The 21587-nt window shown below is 48.2% G+C and overlaps 1 protein-coding gene across 1 annotated transcript in view; it reads right to left on the bottom strand.

Annotated features, from left to right (window-relative positions):
• Positions 1 to 725: 725 nt before the first annotated feature.
• Positions 726 to 21587, bottom strand: part of NIPAL1 (NIPA like domain containing 1) — a 213915-nt gene continuing 193053 nt past the window's right edge. Inside the window, 2 exon segments of the mRNA XM_078678223.1 lie at positions 726 to 2213; positions 2215 to 2807. Coding sequence (XP_078534349.1) covers positions 2187 to 2213; positions 2215 to 2807 — 620 coding nt within the window. The 3' untranslated portion in view covers positions 726 to 2186.

The raw sequence follows: 21587 nt of genomic DNA on the forward strand, positions 1-21587 counted from the left end.
ATAATTTTAAGGTAATTTAAGTATTTTTAAGTATATTTTAGCTATTTATTTTTAATATTTTTTAAATGTTATATATTTTTAAACGATATTTTGGGTTCGATATTTTGGTACTTACCTGTTTGTAGATAGGAATTCGATATTTTGTCTGTCGATATTTTGGCATCTATATTTTGGGTAGTCTATATTTTGTCCCTCGATATTTAGTCAGTGATCCATTCTTTTTATAATACACGTGCCCTGACTACGGAAATGTTTCTAGTCCATCCAATTGTTTGGATAGAAAGGGTCTGGGCTACTTTAATTTTTACTTCATTCATAAATGATAGTTCTAGCCTCTCTCAGTAGAGAAGCGGAGTGATGCGGGAGGAACAAAAGTAATGCTGCGTGGGATGCTGTATATAGTACAGCATGGCACGTGATGGGATTAAGAGGACCACACAAGTGTACTGTTTTTACCATTTTTACAGAATTCATATTTTCCATTTTTGTCACCGGGAGATACAAACATTCCGAATGAAAACGAGTCAAATCTATATTATTACATATTGGCAGAGATGTCACCATTAAAATGCAGCCACACAATTGCTGCTTTTACACCAGAGGATAAAATGCCTGCATATGTCAGATTTACACCGACGGCATGCCATGTTATCTGCATCTCCACATCATGTCCTTAGCCTGCAAAACAACCTTTCACATCAACAATGTGCGACAAGAAACTGTCAGCCTTTCTGAAATGGAACTTTATTTTAGCTGTGCTGGAGCCCCGGAAACAAGAGTGTGCCATTTAGCTTTGATTTAGACCATTTAGTTTATTTGTTGCACTTTGTTACATAGGCTAATTCATTTTTACCTCTAAAAGAGAGCTGGTCAACTGAGGCGGTGTAGAGCGGCAGACCGAACCTTGACTTTGTATTCCGTATAAACAAAGCACACTTTGCTCTTACCCAGAGGAATTAAATGTTTGCACACATTGCCCTCCCCCGTTTGCCCACCACAATGAACTATCAAATAACTTTATTTCACATTATCCCAAATCGGTTCCAATTTTCTCAGTATGACATGGGCACCACTTACTTTCTATAAAATATTTTACACTAACAACAAACAACAAAAATACAAATGCCCCCTTTTTGCTGTAACTGTCCCAGGTCCTATTTCAATGATGCAAATCATTAGTTTATGTACATATATTACTTGGCATACGCTTCTGAAACATTTGAAAGTCACATTACTTTCTATGTGGTCTGTAGGATAATCTGTAAAAAATAAAAATAAACATTTCATAAAAATATATATAACCTCTTACATACACATAGTTAAATTGCGTTTGCAGCGTATTAAGTCTAATACTAACTTTGAAGGCCCAGATTAAAACGTTGACACATCACTGTAGATTGTACCACACTTTCCTTCGGAATAGAGTTTCAAAGTAGTTCTGTACCCACATCTACAACTGCTAACGTGTACACTATGAAGCCCTTAAAAATGTTTATTTTATATGAGCACTTACATCTTGAAGGAAACAGTGCAATAACAATCGCCCGTCGCTGTTAAGAGCATTTTAGTGCCTGGAAGTACTTGTATAAAACCCTGAAGTACTTGTGAAAAACCGAGAGCACTATATCAGTGCCTAGAGTATTGGGTTTATCAATGTTAGCTGAATTCAAACATTTTTGTCAAAAGCTCAGCAGAGATTCGACTCATTCTGAAGTTTCAAAATGTTGCTGACTTTCAAGGGGTCGGGGTCAGGAAAAACAGTACATGTGATAAATACTATTAGTGAACAAATAAAAGACTAGAGCTGGCTGCAATTCACCAGTAATTGATGCAGTTTCTGAGGCAGTCCTGAAACAAATGAAGGCGCATTTTCTGCACCCGAGAGGTACCGCATTTTACTTAAAAAATACGTCTAGTTCAATTGGGAGTGGGTGCATAAAGGTGATCTCCATGCCACGTCCTTATGCGTTTTGGTGCTTAAGTAAAATGTGTATTTCAGTACTGGCCTTTTTTAAGGCATAACATGATGTCAGTGAAAAGGTTTTGAACATGTCCAAAACAGCCTTCGTTACTAAGCAACAATGTTGCAGGCTCCCAAACCTGCAGGGTCCAAAGTACAAGCAAAGACCTCTGGCAGTTCCTTCGTGGAACAAGAAGCAGCCTTGCTCCTGGCTACACAGGCCAGCTCAGTGCATCTCATTTGCTTTGCTGAACAAACAGATTGTCATCTTCGTACACTAGGAGTGTACTTTCGATGTTCTCCAGTAGACTCTGCTGGTCCTCGTGCTCCAGCGTGGTCTCTGCGCGGTCCTTCTTGACAGAGACGCTGATCTGGCTCCATGTTAGGTTGGTGTTTTTAAAAGCGTGCAAAAGGAAAATGCCGGTGATGATGGTGAGGAAGCCGCTGAGGGTGCCGATCATGTCGCTCGCGCCCATGCTGTTCCACTCTTTGAACAGGATGACCGAGCATGTGACCACCATGGTGGTGAAGAATACGTAGTAGATGGGCGTCACAATGGAGGTGTTGAACGTATCCAGCGCCTTGTTAAGGTAGTTGATCTGAGTACTGACGGAGATGACTAAAGACGCCATTAAGATATAGAGCAGTGGATCCTTGTACACGGGCTTCAAGTCCGCCAGTTCCTTTATCGCGATGCCCAGGCCTTTGACAGACGAGACCGAGAAGGCACCAATCACTGAGCAGATGGCAATATAGACCAATATATTTGCTTGACCCTTCTTCGGAGCCACTGCGAAAATCAGCACCAGTGAGACCGTAATAATGACTGTGGCGAATCCAATAAAAACTGCAAGGAAGACAAAAAGCAGTTCAAACATTAGGCTGACAGTTGGTCTTCAACACGTTAAAACATTTCTGTTAGGATCAATGCATTGCACCAGTGCTTAATTTGTACAGTAATAAGTAAGCTTCAGAACCATTTTTGGAAAGCCACTTCTGCCTGCACTATACATTGCCCCTACCAGTGCTGCAAATGACAGTACCAACATCACTACCAACCATCGCACTCTACAAGTGTGACAATTCCTGCTATTCCAGGCCACCCAAAGCTATAATAGTGGTGTGAATAGCAAGCATTATTCATTTATAATGTATATTAGAACATTGGAATGTTGAGCACTCCATTGAAGACAATGGAGTGCTCTGGATATTTACTGGCTGGTAGAAGCCCAGAGAGCAACATTCTAATGTTTTTTCCTTTCACAGCTGTTGCTGTGAACAAAGGCCTCTTGAAGCCCGGGGGGGATATAAACGCCCTCGGGTTCCGAGAAGCTTTTGTTTTTACTAATTAGAACATTCTGCCCTCAAGGGGCGGAATGCTCTAATAGCCTTAGAACCCTCCGTAGCGGGTCCTGCCGCCTATAAGGGCCCGATCCCTTATTAAAGGTTATTGCCTTCGGCTCAGGCCTTTAACACTGGAGTGGGCCTTTAATGGCGGGTAGTGCCTGCTATGTTGGGTTCTAAGGCTATATTAAGTTAATAAATATGATTGCTGTGCTCATCTCAAAATCAGACAGACAGTGCCATCATTTGGTGGACTGTCAATAGAGCCAGTGCTGACAGTTAAGTGCCAGGGCTGAACACCAGAAACCACCAACTCATACTAAGCACTGCATTGCACAATAACATGGGTAGTTTCTTACTATTTGCTTTGTCAACATACCATAGTGGTTGCTTGCTAGACTAGATGGGAAAGATTTTCACTAATGCAGTCAATATATTTTAGTAGGAAAAGGAATAGAAGAATGACAGAGAGCCACAATGAGTGTACATGTGCATGGCCCTCCATAAGGGCATATCATGCCAAAGGAACTGCCAGCAGGTGGATAGGTTGCAAACATTTATATTAAATGTAATCTCGTATCTGGGGTTTAATAATAAAAGCTACTTAAGAGTAGATCAACTCATCATTAGGACGCGCTCCTCAATAATATTAATATAAAGTTAATCATAGATGTAGTCAATAGAATAAATTGCCTTTTAATTTGGTTTAACATTCTATCGCTCTCAGTGAAAAATGCATATGTAGACCATGGATGGATAAAGGCAATACAATATAGTAATTGTTAACATGTAGTATTTCATGCCTCACTCCTGCTGTTGTAAACACAGTGTGGCATATTACCAAGGGGGGCGATAGACAATTATCGCCGATTTAGTGGCCGTTTTTGGCCGCTAAGCGGCGATAATTCTATCACCCTATTAGCAAGCTGTCGCTAGCGACAGATTTTAGGCGATAGCGAGCAGTTTGGGGCCCGCTTTGCATGTCAGCGATGTTTATCGCTAATGACATGCAAAGTGGGCGTACCCAACCCGTTAGTGACTGAAAGCAGACGATAATGTCGCTATCGCCTATTAACAAGGCAGGCATAGCGATGGAAATATTCGCGCTAAGCAAGAATATCTCCAAAAACTAACGCCTGCTCAGACCAGTTCTTAGCCATGTTATCCAATGGGAGGTGGATAACATCGCTAAGAGCATTTTGTCCCTAATGCATGAATATCGCTGTATTTTCAGCGATATTCACGCTATCGCCGGAAAATTTATCGCTTTGGAGATAAACGTTGCTAATAACATGTTATCTCAGCGATAATTTCCGGCGATGCTTAGCGATAAAAAATTCGTTGCTAAGCCTAGTTAGCGATAAATATCGCTAATCGTTGGTAATATCCCCCAGTGAATTATAAGTATTAATAGTACTCCCTTTGCCTACCTTCAAAAGTATGAAAGCCGATGCTTCATTGCTGGAGTTCGAGCTCATGATGGCCTAAGGACCACCGAATATCTCAGCAGCAAACGCTCAGCTCACTGAGTCACCCAACCAACCTTTACTCACTATAGCACAGGATTTTTCAATACAGTTTGAGGATGAAAACACTTCTATAGGAAAGAACACAGGACTTTAATCGTCGGGGTCATACTTCACTAGCTTGGTCGATGTTTGCAGATACATAAGTATCTGCAAAATAGGTGAGTACGTATGGGAAGGCAGCAGTTGTGGGCTGGTGGCTGCACATCTGTCTCTGACACTTGGGGGGATGGGTTGGAAGCCTGGTCGCAGCCCTGCACTGAAATAAACAAATTAATTTTTATGTGCCGTCAATTGTAAATATGTGAAAAGTAATTATAATGTGATGTGTAATTCAAACATGTAAATTCCACCTTGATGTACATGATCTAGTATCGTTTACCAAAACCATCATAATTTACAGCGCTCTGTTACACCCCACCTAGGCTATATATAATTATTATTACATGCAATACATTATGTAAGCGCCATGCGCGTGACTAAAACGTCTGCTTTTATCCTTGACGATAAAAGCACCGATAGGCAGAGCATTTTTTTTATTGTATTTGTAGTGAAAATATAGTAACTAAGTGAAGAAATATAAAATGGTGTAAATTATTTTTATAAAATGGTCGTTTTCTTTTAAAAATAAAACAAAACTTTCTGTTTCTTTTTAACATATGTTTGAGAGCAATAAAGTGAAATTAAAATAAAAGGAGTTGTTGGTTATTTCTAATAAATTTGGGCTACGATTGATGGTTAGGGTACGCTTTATGCGATGGGATGGTGTTAATGGAAGTGTTTGTGTGAAGTTTAGGTCTGGTGTTAAGAGTCTGAATAAAGAATGGGGGTGGTAAGGTGATGTATTCGATAAGGATAGGTTATAGAAAGGAAGCAGCGTTTACATCGCATGGGGTACAACGCATGCGATTACAACGCGGTTGTTACAATGACCGCGTTGTTACAACGCTAACCATTATAACGCAAGTAGTTTCTACGACTTGCTGTAGGAGACGCTCCAAACTAAGGAATAGTATAATTTACTATTCCAACACCTTCCCTACTGTTGCGCACGGTGGAGGCGGAATAGTAAATTATACTATTCCTAAGTCGGCGCGCCCCCTAAAGAAAGTCGTAGAAATGACTAGCGATGTAATGGGATGTGTTGTAACAAGGCAGTCGTTTTAACGACTGTGTTGTAATCGCATGCGTTGTACCGCATGCGATGTAACATCGCATATTCGCTATAGAATGGTGTTAACTTCAGTGTGTAAATGTGCATGTAGTTTTACGCATATTAAACTACTGCTTTTATATCAGCCTCACATGTACTCCTGTGTTATAGCAAAATATGCAGGTCTTCTTCTCTGTGAGACCCAAAGCCTCACTTTCACCTTTAAACACTTAAGGGAGAGAGTTAGAATCCTGTTAGCTGGAGAGAGGAGCATCTGTCCTGCATCTTTCACTGGAGGGCCTTTGAGCCATGTTCTCATGAGATCCGGGAGAACCTGTCTTAGCTCCACTTACCTGTAGTTTTGCTCTAAACCATGTAACTTATTTTATAAAAACGTATAAAAGTAATGAGCTAGTCCATCACACTGCGCTGGATTCACTGCTCACCGAGCCAATGGACATTTAAAGTATATGCATTTTGTACCTATATCACACAAACCTCGCAAAAGGCAGTAGTTCGCTGACAGGGTTAAAGACCATGACCCAGTCAATGACAGACTGGGGGGTAGCTGGGTTCTGAAAATGGTCGTGGGCTGGTACTGTGTGACGAGAGCAGTGCACTTCTTTTGAGTGAAGATCTGTTGATTCCAGGTAATTGAGGCACACACTTAACAAATAACATGTCTTCTGTCTATCATGTCTTGATATAAATAACTTCATATATTTTGCATTCCTTTGAACTATAAAAAACATATCCAACGAGCAGGACATCTACAAACATCTCTTTTCTTGTTGGATCTTCACACATCTGTTTAGTTTTCCAGTCTATCCCCTGATGCAGAAAAATGTTTAGATCTGCTTAGTCAGGCACTTGGCGCTTTGGTTTTCTCAGACCAAAGTGCTCTGAAGTGCTTGATGCTAGAGATCTTACTGCAGCAAGTAATGATTTCGTCCAGTACTGGGCACTTTCCTCATACTGACCAAAACACTGTCTGATGGAGCTTAGAACATAAGGCGCATAGATCTGTATTGCCTGAAGGCTGTTACCTAAGTGAGAGTCAGAATGTCCAACCAAACTCAGCCCAAGACTTTCAACCCTGATTCCTTTCAGTTGGGCCTGATGCATTATCACACAGGCCTGAAAACAGCAAAAATAACAAACCTGAAACAACGTGTCCCATGCATGTAATACAACACAATCTTAAATACAAAGGTCATGGCTTCCTCTCCCTTCAAATAATCATTTTACCTTCCCCATAAATGTCCCCAGGACAAACAATTCCAAGCATATACCTAAGTAACAACACTGTAATACAAATTACACGTATAATGGACTAACTTCACAAATTCCATGTAAATGGCAAAGTCCAGCAGAAACAAACCCTCAAGTAAGACTGCTGATAAGTATGAAACAGCCCCAGTCCTTTCCACCATCACTTGTAATTGGCGTTCCTGTCTTCTCGTTACTGCAAGATGTGATCAGAGTAAGGTGTGAGCTTAAAGCCGAAGGGGTATGGTTAAGGAGAGAAAACAGTAAATAAATATTTGTATTAGGCCTACTACACCCTCCTGGCGTATAGGCTGTCAACCAGGACTCTCCAGCCATCTCTGCCTTGGAGTTTTCTTTCAATCTGAGTCAGTGTATAGCCCATCTCTCCGCAGTCAGCTTCGAGGCCTTGGCACCTGGTGTTTCTTGGCCTTCATCTTCTCCTTCTTGCATGAGGGTTCCAGGTCAGGGCTTGCCTGGTGATGTTTGACGTGGGCTTTGGGAGGATGTGATCTATCCAGCCCCAGTGTCTTTTCATGAGTTCTTCATGGGCAAGGAGTAGGTAAGTCTGTTGCAATAGATAGTTGTTGCTGAGAGTGTCTGGCCAGCAAATTTTGAGAGTTTTCCTCAGACAGTTAATAATGAAGGTCTCGACTTTGTTGGAGGTGGTCACTGTTATCCTCTAGGTTTCTGGGCCATACAGAAGGACCAATTTTACATTGGTGTTTAAAAGCCTGATCTTGGTTTGCCAGCATAGGTCCTTGGAGTTCCAAATCTTCTTTAGATGAATGTAGGCAGACCTTGCTTTGCTGTTTCTTGTCTTGGCGTCAGTATCTGTGCGCCCTGCTTATCTTTGACACTGCCCAGGCAGATGAAGGCTTCAAATTTTCCAGTGCATCTCCTGCAAGGTGACTGCAGCTGTGATGGCCATGTTAGACTTCAGGATCTTATTTTTCCCCTGTGGATTATGAGGCCAAGTTGTGCTGATGTGGCTGCCACATTGTCGTTCTTCTCTTGCATCTGCTGATGGATATGGGAAGAGTAAAACCAGGTTGTCTGCAAAGTCAAGTTTGTCGAGCTGCGTCCAAAGTCCCCTTTCTTCTTCATGCATGCTTTTAAGGGAGCAGTCTTAGTAGCCTGTCTTCGAGTGAGAACACGCAATCAAATGTTAGGACTGGGACGGGGATGGCAGATGAGATGATAATGTTTCCTGTTGTAGATACTTGCTATGGTGAAACAGGCCAAAATAGTTATCTAAAGGTAATAGTGGGCGATGCTGAAATGCAGGTCAGTTAGAAAGATAAACCCTGGGCACCATTTGTGACCAAAGGATGTTCTTGGATGGCCAGATCACCTCCATCATATGTTTCACACTTTCACATATTAACTCCTTAGAAGGGCAGTAATCTCATGGAACAGCTTTGAGAGCCTAGGCTACACAGAGCAATTGTTGGAGCAACAACAGGCTACGCCAGTACCCTCAAACATGTCAGAAATGTTTGCAGAGCCCAGGGAAAAATGGCTTCTGTTCATTTTCTAATCAGGATCGGGCACTGTCTAGTGGCTACCTAATTGTTAACAATATTAGAAATGCAATTGCTCATCCTTACTAATAATAAAGGGTGTTGCTTTGTAAATCTATCAAAGAAGAAACAAACATTGCTTTGTAAATCTATACATAGATTTTGAAGCAGGACCACTGATACCCCGAAGAAGCACAGGGTCTGAGGCATTAATCCTCCCTTGCCATTTTTAGCAGCCATGAGTGTCCTTTTCCTTCGAGCCACAACACAGAAAATCAGTAAAATGCAGATTCTACAGAATGCAGCACTCACCCATTTCGAGAAAACAAAGTATATGCCTATTCTAGTTTTTATGTACGGTTTCATTTGAGTGCCTTAAGGCGTGGAGCACTCTATAAGATCACCTTACCTATTAGAAGTACAAAACTACATCAAAGCACTTCAGAAAATGCATAAACTACCACCAACCTAGATATCACAAGTAAACATATAAAAATGGCTGCTTATTAGACCTAATACGCTATAGGCAATTAACATACACAAGATGGTATCTGATGTGCCCAGTCACATTATTTACATTTTCCCAAGGGAGTAAAAAGAGAGCCTGGTTTCCCAATTTCTAAAGAGTCGTTTATCCAACACAGAAAGTCTCTTCAGCTTTTGACAACACATTTAATTCCTAAGACATGAATTAGGAGATCTGAATTTCCACGCATTTCAGCAAACACATAAAAGAAAACAGCCTGCTAAAGGACTACTAATTAGCTGTCAGATCAGGCTGCACTACCAAAACTACAAGCCTGTTAGAACTAGTTGATGTATCATGTATGCTGTAGCAAAGTAAAGGCTTCCTACCCATATTTTTGAGCCCATAAACATAAAGCATAGTTGCTCTTTGCAACTATGAAACACTGAATTGAACAGATGACCTTCTCATCACCCAGACGTGGATGTGCAGCACCTACTTGACGCTTACTCCCACCAAAACAGAATTCTTGCTCTTCGTCAACAACAAGAAGCAACAACTTGTCCAAACCTGCCTCAGCGACATGCCCTTGGACAGATTTGAACTCCACCACTCACTGTAGGCCAAATCTCTTGGTTTTAGTCTGAGCTCAAAATCAAAGAACACAAATAAAATCACGACAGCCTTGAACCAACTCTCTCCTTGACAAAAAGTGAAAAGAATGCTCCAAGAAAGCAGCGTCAGAACTGCTGATCAATTTCAGTACTCTTGCATCTGGATCCTGGCAATGTTCTGCCCCAAGGCCTCCCAGACCTCACATTGGCCTGCCTTAAGGGCACCATACACACAGCAGCACGCCTCATTGACGGCCTGAAGGAATATGACCACATCACCACCATCCTGCTGGAACTCCATCTGTTCCGCTTGCAGATCAGTCCTATCTTCAGACCCATCCTCATCATCTGCAGTCAAGACGACCAGCACCCGTGCCTATCTGGCTGTCGAGCTCACAGTATCCGGTGGCTATTCACCCACCGGCAACCAGAGCACCATCACATTCACGATGAAGAAGGGCAAAAATAAAAGAAACACAGAGCAACAGTCCCTCTCCACTTCACATCCAGTATCTAGAATGACACTCCAGTGTCCATTAAGCCTGTCTCAGCTGGTAAACTAACAGTCCACCCACGCTCTTGGAAACCAGCTACCCCTTGAATCATACATGAACTTTATCAGGGCCGGCTTTAGGGCAGGGCGACCGGTGCGGCCGCACTGTGCGCTGACCTGGGCAGGGGGCACTGACCTCAGGGGGTGGGGAGGGCGCTCTGCTTCGTAATAACTTACGATTTAAAAACACCTTCAGCAGAGCTCGTGGGGGGGACGCTGTGTTTAGTAATAACGTATGATTTAAAAACACCTTTGGCAGAGTACCTTTTGCATCTAGTTTCAGGCAACATTAAAAATGTCAAGATGACTCTTGTGATGAATGTTCGTGCTAGAGAAAGAGATCGGAGTTTTGTCTAGGAAGTTTTGACTCACCATAAAATAATGCAGAGGTTAATATGCCTGCTGCACAGAACTCTTACCGTGCAGATCATAGATTTGTATTTTATGTGGATAGCTGAGTGGATTACTGCTATTGTCACAGGGATCCTTTTGTTACCGCAGTTCATAGGATACACCCCTAATGTAGAACAGTGGCTGTTATGAACTGTCATCAAAGAGCTGCATGCAAACTGCAAAAAATAGGTTAAGATGTTCTGTTTTCCCCCAGTCTTTCATTATCTATTCCTAAAGTTGCTAAAAAGTGTTTGTTTGAGTAGATATGCATTCTTATCAGTAAAGTCGGCATTTACCAGTGCTCTAAAACAAATGAAATGCATGTGAGAGAGGGGCTATGGAGAGATGAGGGGCACTTTTGCCTGGTGGTCATGAGGGGTTCCGAGGAGGTGGTCATGGATAGGGGGGCTGCCAAAAATATTTTGTCACACCTGGCAGCAACAGCTCTAAAGCCGGCTCTGGGCTTTAGCTTTGCCTTTGACCCTGAACAGTGCTCCTTTGTCATTCGGTTATGTTTGTTCCATACAAATCTCACACAATACGTACATATCTACAGATGGAAAATTCATCCAAATGTTAACCTCTTTCAGAGGCACAGTTCTCTGCACATTGTTCAGCATCTGCAAGGAGCCCTTGGGACTTGAACTTGAAAACATGAGGCTCCCACCGATAGCAGCATGTTGGGTATTCATGACTGCCTCCCTAACATATAAAGGCTAGATAAAGCCTGGTCTAGCCATCTCATGTGGTTCTTGAGTCCTGTGCACCATAAGGGCATCTCAGCAGAGACAAATCCAATCTTTGGGAAAATCCAATCTTTAGCCAGTCCTTTTTAGACTTTGCACCATGAATCTGGAACTCACTGGGCTTTAATTAGTCTAAGCCAGGGAGCACTTAATTATAGCTGGTGGTTTCCCATGCTCGGCACCGGCACTTAATTGTCAGCCCTGGGGCCTGTAACAGTCTGCCACAAGGTGGTGCTGTGTGGCTATGATCACAACAACAGTTAATTATTAACTCAATATACATTAAAAATGACTATTACCTGCCACCCAACCCATTCTTATAGCTTTGAGGGCCTGCCCTGAAATAGTCCACATTGTCACACTTGTAGGAGTGTGAATGACTTCTGTTGTTACTATCATTGGCAGGACTGGCAGGGTAAATGTGTGGCACATGTTGCAGTGGCCTCCTGTGGAGAGCCCTGTCACTTATTTCTTTGCAAAGGAAGCACTGAAGCCAGGGGCTCAACAGCTATCTCTGATGTACCTCAATACTGGGACGGCACTCTGCTGTCCCTCATGGTACTGGCGGAGCAAGCACTCGAATATCGGGGATAAATACAGAATTCAATGCTAGGATTCCATTTGCAGCTGTTCCTGCTAAAAATGGAATCCTGCTCTTCATCTGATAGCAACCATTAACTCAACATTTGCTCTTGAGGTTGGTGGGGATAGTTTCTAGCACAGGATAGGCCGCTTAGTAGAAAAGTTGTAACTAGATCTCTGCATAAGTAGTGTTAGACGGACCGGGAGGGTCGGCCGAGGATACGGGGAGAGGTCTCCGGGGAGAGCCGTCTCCAGTGAATCGTACAGACAAGTAACTTCCCCCCCCACAGACGGACACCACACAATGATAAAGTTCACGATACTTTATAGATAATTCTTCAAGTACGGTAGAATGGTACAAGGAGGTCTGGACTCAGGGGTCCCCTCTATTCTGGTCTCTGTTTGGGAAAAGGGTAGCGGGACAGTCTTGTTACCAAAATATGGAAAATAGCTCTCAATCCTCGAGCTCGGTGGTGTAGATGAACGGGCCGCGGCGGAGCCAGCAGGTCCCGAGATGGATGAAGGAAGACGACGGTCCGCGGCAGAGCCAGCAGGTCCCGATGAAGGTGGTGGTTACAAACGGTCCGCGGCCACGCCAGCAGGTCCCGACGATGATGAAGGATAGGGTGGTTCCCAAAGCCGCGGCAGCGCCAGCAGGCAAGACGAGGGTGCACAAGACAGAGCTACGGCCGCGCCAGTAGTCCGTCAAGGAGGAGTTCTTCTTTGCGTCTCTCGACTCCAAGATACAACTCCCGTCCTGCTCTGGAGCTGCCCCAGTTATAGGGCTGGTGTGCTTTGATGTCCGGACCCTCGCACTTGGAGGTCGGGAGGTCCGGGATGAGGGGGTTCAGACACCCAGCAGGGGGGTGGAGCCAGCGCCCGGGGAGGCGATGGGCGAGCGGCACTTGGCGGGGGAGAGCCATCGACACCTCCTGCTCCCATTGACTGACCAAGTAGCCCGCTCACCTCCTGGGTGGATGTTGGTGCCGGAATGTCGGAGGCCTGGCCGGGCCCAGGGTTGAGGTCGATCGGGGGCCAGGCGGCCTCGTGGTGGAGTGTCCAAGATGGCGCCCAGGATGGGCGCGCGGGCCGGTAGTGGGTCGGCCTACGCGGTCAACAGGTTCGAGTGTAGGGGTCCCTGCGGGGACGGTGGACGTGCAATGGTGGTGTGTGGTACTTGCGTGGCTGGTTCGGGCCTGGTTGGGCCGGGGGGGAGCGGCCCTTCATGTGGCCTGTCCAACATGCGTCCCCCCCAGCTGAAGGCGGGGAGAGCTACCCATTCTCTTGGGGACTCTTCTCGTCGAGGCGGAAGAACCGGGACAGGCCATCTGCGTTGGCGTGATCGGGCCCAGGCCGATGTTCAACTGTGAAGTCCATCCCTTGTAGGGAGATGGACCAGCGTAGTAACTTCGGGTTTTCCCCCCGCATCTGCATCAGCCACTGCAGGGGTCGGTGGTCGGTCTGTACCCGAAAGGGGGTGCCAAAAAGGTAGGGCCGGAGCTTCTTGAGGGCCCATACCACCGCGAAGGCCTCCCTCTCTATGGTGCTCCAGCGTTGTTCCCGTGGTAGGAGTCGCCGGCTGATGAAGGCCACCGGCTGGTCATGGCCTTCGGTGTTCACTTGGGACAGGACTGCCCCAATGCCATGGTCGGGGGCATCCGTCTGGACGATGAACTCCCGGCTGTAGTCGGGGGCCTGGAGCACAGGGGCGGAGCACATGGCGGCTTTCAATTGTTCAAATGCAGCTTGACACTCTGGGGCCCAGTTGACTTTCTGGGGCTGATTTTTTGACGTGAGCTCTGTGAGGGGCCTCACGATAGTACCATAGTCTTTCATGAACCTTCGGTAATAGCCCGTGAGGCCCAGGAAGGCTCGTACCTCGGTCTGGGTAGTGGGGGGCTGCCAGGACTGGATGGCGGCAATTTTTAGCTGCAGAGGGGCCACCAGGCCGCTTCCCACCTGGTGCCCGAGGTAGGTTACAGACCCTTGCCCAATTTGACATTTGCTGGCCTTGATCGTGAGGCCAGCTTGCTGAAGGGCGTGCAGTACTGCTCGGAGGTGGTGGAGGTGCTCGGACCACTGGTTGCTGTACACAGCGATGTCGTCTAAGTAGGCGGCGCTGAATCCTTCGAGCCCCGCCAGGACCTGGTTGACGAGCCGTTGGAACGTTGCTGGGGCATTCTTCATGCCGAAGGGCATGACTGTGAAATGGTAATGGCCATCGGGCGTGGAAAAGGCAGAACGTTCTTGTGCCCGGGGTGTGAGGCCGATTTGCCAGTAGCCCGCCGTCAGGTCGAAGATACTGAGGTAGCGGGCAGCTCCCATGCGGTCGATTAGTTCATCTGCCCGGGGGATGGGATGTGCGTCTGTCCTGGTGACCGCATTCAAGCCCCGGTAGTCGACACAGAACCGGAGTTCTGGTGTGGTGCCGGGGGCAGCTGCTTTGGGGACCAGTACTACAGGGCTGGCCCAGGGGCTGTCTGAGGGCTCGATGACCCCGAGCGTGAGCATTTTGGCTACTTCCTCCTGGATGCAGGCCCGTACCCGATCTGGCACGCGGTAGGCCCGGTGGCGGATAGGGGGACTGTCCCCCGTGTCCACATCGTGCGTACACCAGGAAGTGACACCTGGGGTGAGGGAGAACAGGCTGGCGAATTGTGACAGGAGAACTTGGCACTCCTGGTGTTGCTCTCGGGTGAGGGCCTCTGAGAGTTGGACCCCATCTACGGAACCGTCTTTCTCCCGCGTTCGTAGGAGGTCCGGGAGGGGCTCGGAGTCCTCTTCAGCCCCATTGTCTGTGGCCATCAGGAGGCTGAGTTCTGTCCGTACAAAGTGCGGTTTCAGTCTGTTAGCGTGGAGGACCCGGAGGGGGTTCCGGGAGGATTCCAAGTCGATGAGATAGGTAGCCGGACCCTTGCGCTCGACCACTTTGAAGGGCCCTGTCCACTTGTCTTGTAGGGCGCAGGGCTCGGTGGGGGACATCACCCATACCTGTTGCCCAGGTTCAAATTCGATGGAGGAGGCATTCCGGTCATACCACCTTTTCATGTCCTCCTGACTGGCCTCTAGGTTGGCTTTTGCTAGTTCTCGGAATCGCCGGGTCTGGTTGCGGAGTGTTAGGAGGTAGCGGAAAACATCTGGTGGGTTCTTTAGAGGGGGCATCTCCCAGCCTTCCTTAACTAGGCTGAGCGGCCCGCGCACGGGGTGTCCATATAGCAGTTCAAATGGGCTGAAGCCCAGGGACTTCTGGGGAACCTCTCGATATGCGAAGAGAAGGCACGGCAACAGTACATCCCACTGGCGACGGAGGGGCTCTTCCAACCCCCCGATCATCCCTTTGAGCGTGCGGTTGAACCGCTCAACGAGTCAGTTTCCTTGAGGGTGATAGGGGGTCGTGAACCGGTAGGTAACCCCGCACTGTTGCCAGAGAGATTTCATATATTTCGAAATAAAGTTCGTGCCTCTGTCACTGACGACCTCCCGGGGGAAGCCCACCCGGGAGAAGATCCCCATCAGAGCCCGGCCGACTACCGGGGCTGTCACAGTCCGCAGGGGAACAGCCTCCGGGTAGCGGGTGGCGTGGTCCACTAGCACCAGGATGAATCGATGGCCTTGTTTTGTGCGCGGGTCCAGGGGCCCCACGATATCGATTCCGACCCTCTCGAACGGGGTGGTGACCACGGGAAAAGGTTGCAGGGGGGCTTTCAGTTTGCGGCCGCTCTTCCCACTGGCTTGGCACGTGGGGCAAGATCGGCAATGCTGGTGTACATTGTCCCTCATCTTGGGCCAGAAGAAGTGGGTCACCAGGCGGCTATAGGTTTTGTCTTGACCCAAGTGTCCTGCCAGGGGGACATCGTGGGCCAGGTTTAGCAGAAAGTCTCTAAAACGGAGGGGCACCACTAGGACTCGGCTGGCCCCCAGCTCCGCGATTCTTTGCTCACTGTACAGCAGATCATTGTCCCAGTAGACCCAGTGAGTTCCGGAGGTATCCCCTGCGCTTTGGGCTAGCGCTTGCTGGCGGAGTCCCTCGAGGGAGGGACAGGTCTTTTGTTCTTGGCGAAATTGTTCTTGCGTGGGCCCCCCCTCTTGAGGCCACTGGTCGAGGTTAGCGAGGTCTGGAGGTTGAGCTGGTTCGGGGGGGACGTCACGGTCGGTGGTTTCGGCGGGGGCGACCGGAGGCGGTGGCGCCGGCCATTCGAGTTCCTCTGGGCGGGTGTTGGCACGGGCGGTCATGGACCGGGTGGTGACGCACGCCCAGTCCGGGACGCCCAGCATCCCCAGGTGCTCTTTTCGCTCGACTGCTGCCCATGGAGAGTTTTCCAGGTCATTACCCAGGAGGCAGTCTACGGGGGCATCATCTCGGACCGTCACCTTCAACATGCCGGAGACCCCTCCCCATTCGAAGGGGACGCAGGCCATCCGACACAGACTTTCTGAGTTATCGGCTGAACGTACAGGGCAGAGAATGTTTGGTAAGTATTGTTCGGGGGTCACCAGGTGACAGCGGACGGCTGTTACACTGGCCCCAGTGTCACGAAGGGCTTCAGCCCGGCGTCCATTGATGCCCACCCATTGGCTGTACTTCTGGGTATTAGCGGGTAGGGGGACCCGCGGGACCATGTCTCTCCCCCCTAGGCAGGCGAGAGCCATGGCGGCTGGCTCCCATTCTTGGTGTTCCTGTTCATATTCTTCTTGTTCCTCTGAGATCCGTTCCTCCCCCAGAGCAGCAGCGGCTACTTGGCGGGGTCTTGGGCTCTGGTACTGGGGGCAGTTTGGGTCGTTTGCATAGTGTCCGACTCGTTGACATCGATGGCAGGTAACATTGGTTCGATGTCCCGGTCGCGCTGGGGTGCTGCCCCGGTTGGCCGGGGGGGTGGGGCTGGTAGTGGGGGTGACCGGAGCGTTGCTTCTTCCGCGTCCTTGGCCTCCACCTCCTCGGGGACGGTGCTGACCATTGTTGTTCCGGTTCTGTTCGCAGGACCCATTTCGGCTCACTCTGGTGATCTCCCACCGGTCTGCTTCGGCTGCGAGCTGCCGGGGATCCGTTAACTTGCTGTCGAGGAGGTGCTGGCGGAGTTCAATGAAGCAATTGTTCGACAGATGCTCCCATACCATAAGATTGAACAGTTGTTCGTAGGTTGTGACCTTGCTTCCTTTGATCCAGCCCTCGAAGGCTCGGCTAAAGTAATTGACATAGTCCACCCAAGTTGTACCTGGGATGCGGGTGCAGTCTCGGAACCTCTGACGGTACATCTCGGGTGTGAGGCCATAGCGGGTGAGGAGTGCAGCTTTCATATGGTCATAGGAGGTCATCTGCTGGTCCGGGAGTTGCAGCAGGGCGTCGCGGCCCTCATTGAGGAATCTCCCCCACAGACCGGCCCCCCAATCGCTTCTATCGATCCGGTGTGCAGTCATAGCGATTTCATAGGCCTTAAACCATTGCTGGATGTCGTCCTCTCGGAAGTATTCTCGAACGACATCCTTGGGGATGTGTACCTTCTTCTCTGTTGCCCCTGGAGTGTGGGGTTGCTCGGGCACCCCTGTTTCTTTATTCTGTTTGCGTAGGTCGATTTCAGCTAATTTCCGCTCATGTTCATATGCCAGTTTCTTTTCCTCGAGCTCCCTTTGTCTCTGTTTCTCCTCTCTTTCTTCTCGGAGACGCAGGTGCTCTAAGTTGATTTTCTGTTCGGCCAACTTTAGTTCAACGTCCATTTTGAGCCGGGCCATTTCCAGCTCGTGTAGTCGGGTTCTTTCTCGTTCCTGGATCTCGTCTGGCGAGAGACCCGTTCTTCGTTCTTCAGGGGCCATGGGGGTTTGTGCTGCGATGTCTTGATCGGGGGTTCCGGCAGCCCCGGTTTCCGCCCAAGATTCCAGGGCCTGCTTAAAGTCATCTTTGGTATTTAGTCCGGTGGTAGCGATACCTAATTCGATACAGAACTGTTTAAGTTCACGATGGCTGTACTCGCCCAATTTCTCCATCTGGAATTTCTCCGTTGATCCGCTGTCTTTAGTTGACATCGTGATTCGTCGTGGGGTGAGCTACTCTCTGTACGGTTTATGCGGTGATTCGGATCCCGTCGCTGGCCACCAATGTTAGACGGACCGGGAGGGTCGGCCGAGGATACGGGGAGAGGTCTCCGGGGAGAGCCGTCTCCAGTGAATCGTACAGACAAGTAACTTCCCCCCCCACAGACGGACACCACACAATGATAAAGTTCACGATACTTTATAGATAATTCTTCAAGTACGGTAGAATGGTACAAGGAGGTCTGGACTCAGGGGTCCCCTCTATTCTGGTCTCTGTTTGGGAAAAGGGTAGCGGGACAGTCTTGTTACCAAAATATGGAAAATAGCTCTCAATCCTCGAGCTCGGTGGTGTAGATGAACGGGCCGCGGCGGAGCCAGCAGGTCCCGAGATGGATGAAGGAAGACGACGGTCCGCGGCAGAGCCAGCAGGTCCCGATGAAGGTGGTGGTTACAAACGGTCCGCGGCCACGCCAGCAGGTCCCGACGATGATGAAGGATAGGGTGGTTCCCAAAGCCGCGGCAGCGCCAGCAGGCAAGACGAGGGTGCACAAGACAGAGCTACGGCCGCGCCAGTAGTCCGTCAAGGATGAGTTCTTCTTTGCGTCTCTCGACTCCAAGATACAACTCCCGTCCTGCTCTGGAGCTGCCCCAGTTATAGGGCTGGTGTGCTTTGATGTCCGGACCCTCGCACTTGGAGGTCGGGAGGTCTGGGATGAGGGGGTTCAGACACCCAGCAGGGGGGTGGAGCCAGCGCCCGGGGAGGCGATGGGCGAGCGGCACTTGGCGGGGGAGAGCCATCGACACCTCCTGCTCCCATTGACTGACCAAGTAGCCCGCTCACCTCCTGGGTGGATGTTGGTGCCGGAATGTCGGAGGCCTGGCCGGGCCCAGGGTTGAGGTCGATCGGGGGCCAGGCGGCCTCGTGGTGGAGTGTCCAAGATGGCGCCCAGGATGGGCGCGCGGGCCGGTAGTGGGTCGGCCTACGCGGTCAACAGGTTCGAGTGTAGGGGTCCCTGCGGGGACGGTGGACGTGCAATGGTGGTGTGTGGTACTTGCGTGGCTGGTTCGGGCCTGGTTGGGCCGGGGGGGAGCGGCCCTTCATGTGGCCTGTCCAACAAGTAGTATAAACAAGTAGCCTATTTGCAGCGGGACTCACAAGATACTTAAAAATAGTCATCCCTTAACCTATCTCACGATAGGTATTGGAACTTTTGGTACCATCCTCTCAAAATAAAAAAAAAGTGCCGGTACTCAGTGACGGACAGTACCAGCACATTTAAATCTCTGATTATCATGTTCAAATCTGGATAAGGTACGAGAAGGAACGCGTGAGAGAAAAGGTGGATCGGGGGTAAGACAAGGGTAGAGAAAAAAGGAGACAGTAGGGAGAGATAAGAAAGAAGAAAAGGCAAGAATAGAGTGCAAACAAAAGAGACAGACTGATACAGAGAGGAGAATGTGGAAGAAATAGCGAGTGGACAGAACCATATAGAATGCGGAAGGGCAAACTTAAAGTGATTGTAGACTCATGGAGGGAGGGGGAAGGGAGACCTTTAAGTGATGCGTAAACATATGAGGACTTGACTTTTGCCACTTGGCCAAAATACTTTCAAGTGCACTTTTGTGCACTCACTTGGGACCAATGCTCCTGACGGGGGTGATGCTACTGCTCCTGTGACCATGGGTAAAGAGATAACATTAGCGCCCCTTTTGTGGTCAGATGTATTAACTACCCCCGCGCCACATTGCCCTCATGGCCTACCACTACTACTGTTTGGTCCTCTGTGTTCAGTTGTGTGTCCCTGTTTTTTTAGACCCGCCTCTAAAACGCTCCTGTTTTAATTATGCTGAAGCTTGGTCAGTTTTCACCGATAGTAAAGTCTAATACATTGTTTCAAACTCTGAGTTCGAATGCTCACAATTCCACTGTATTACTACACCATAATTCCTGACTAAAGCTGTCTGGAAATATGAAACCTTGTTTGACCTTGAAATAACTGCTTCGGTAAATTTGAAAGGGAGCTCTCGCTTCTAAAGAGCACGTAATATCAAGATCACTTACTTCCCTGGTACGTGCATTTCCAATGTAATTGTTTGTGTGCATGCAGTACCTGTGTTTTGTCTGCAGGCAGAGCACATCGACCGTGAGCAAAGGAACAGACGACTGATGGGTGAAACATTAGCACCCAGCAGTGTCGAACGTTAAAACTGAAAGCCACGAACAAGGATGAGAATCCGACATGAAACTTTAACTTGGCACACTAATGAAGAGGGGGCACGGGGCATTATATGCTATGACACATATATAAAAGGAAAGGACTTAAGGCCATGTATAGTGTTCCCATTATAAAGCCTGGGGTATGCAGTTTGTACACCTACTGGTTTGCAAATCGAAATGCCGCTTATGGACTGGTATGATACATCACAAGCTGTACATTCACATGGCACTGCAAAAAGACCACGTAATGAATATTAATTAGGCAGATCACAACTTGCGAGTCGCTGTAATTGGCTGTGAATGCAGAGGATGTGGTTGAAAGAGCAGAGCAATCCTCCGTCCCTACACTAGCTTTCTCAAATGGGGAACATTTTATTTTACAAGCACCCATTAATGGCATGAGTACTTCTTCGAAATAAATGCACCCCATTTGTGAAAACACTAGGGAGGATAACCACTGCTTGCTCCCCTCGAGGCAGTAGCGGGTGGCAGGGAACAGGGATGGGGGGGGGGGGGCAAGGGAGGCAGTGGGAGGAACAAAGAACAAAAAATCAACTAATTACCTCCTCACAGCTGCCGTCCCCCCACCATCGTCTCTCCGCTTCTCCGGCGAGTCCTAGCAGCAGGAAGCACACAGACTTCCCTAAGCCAATCACAACGCTGCAATGCAGCGTTGTGATTGGTTTGGCCACTGTGGTTCGGTGCTTAGACGGGGACTATGAGCCTGTGCATGTTCCCTATCAGTCTTGGCATTACAGGCTGGTGGGGAACATGCACAGTGTGCATGACTGTTTGGCTGGCCCAAGACGGCCAGCCAAACCGTCATGCGCACTTAAGTGTCTTTTGAGGCTTGAGCCGGGAGGTACCAGCGATATTTTGCACAATTTGGAATTTGAATCTGCAAATGTCCTGAACCTAATAGAATTTAATAGAGCTTTTCACTCGTTTTTAAACATACCTGCTTTTACTTGATTTTACATTGCTCGTCTTTTTATTCAGCTTTTATTACCTGCATTGTGTTGATCTCGGTTCTGCTGAGGCAGGGTTGGGGCTCACACGGACGTGTATTGTGGAGTCAGGCAAGGTGGCCACCTTGGGGGTAGATAGGTAAGCGGACCAGGCTATTCCCTGACCAGGAGTTAAAACCTGATGCAGGTGCAAGCGCGCAGCAGACATGCGCAGCGGAGACTTGGGCGGACGACTCCTCTGGTCCGGA

Source organism: Lissotriton helveticus, chromosome 2_2 (assembly GCF_964261635.1).
Source record: "Lissotriton helveticus chromosome 2_2, aLisHel1.1, whole genome shotgun sequence".
In the NCBI taxonomy this organism is placed as follows: domain Eukaryota; kingdom Metazoa; phylum Chordata; class Amphibia; order Caudata; family Salamandridae; genus Lissotriton; species Lissotriton helveticus.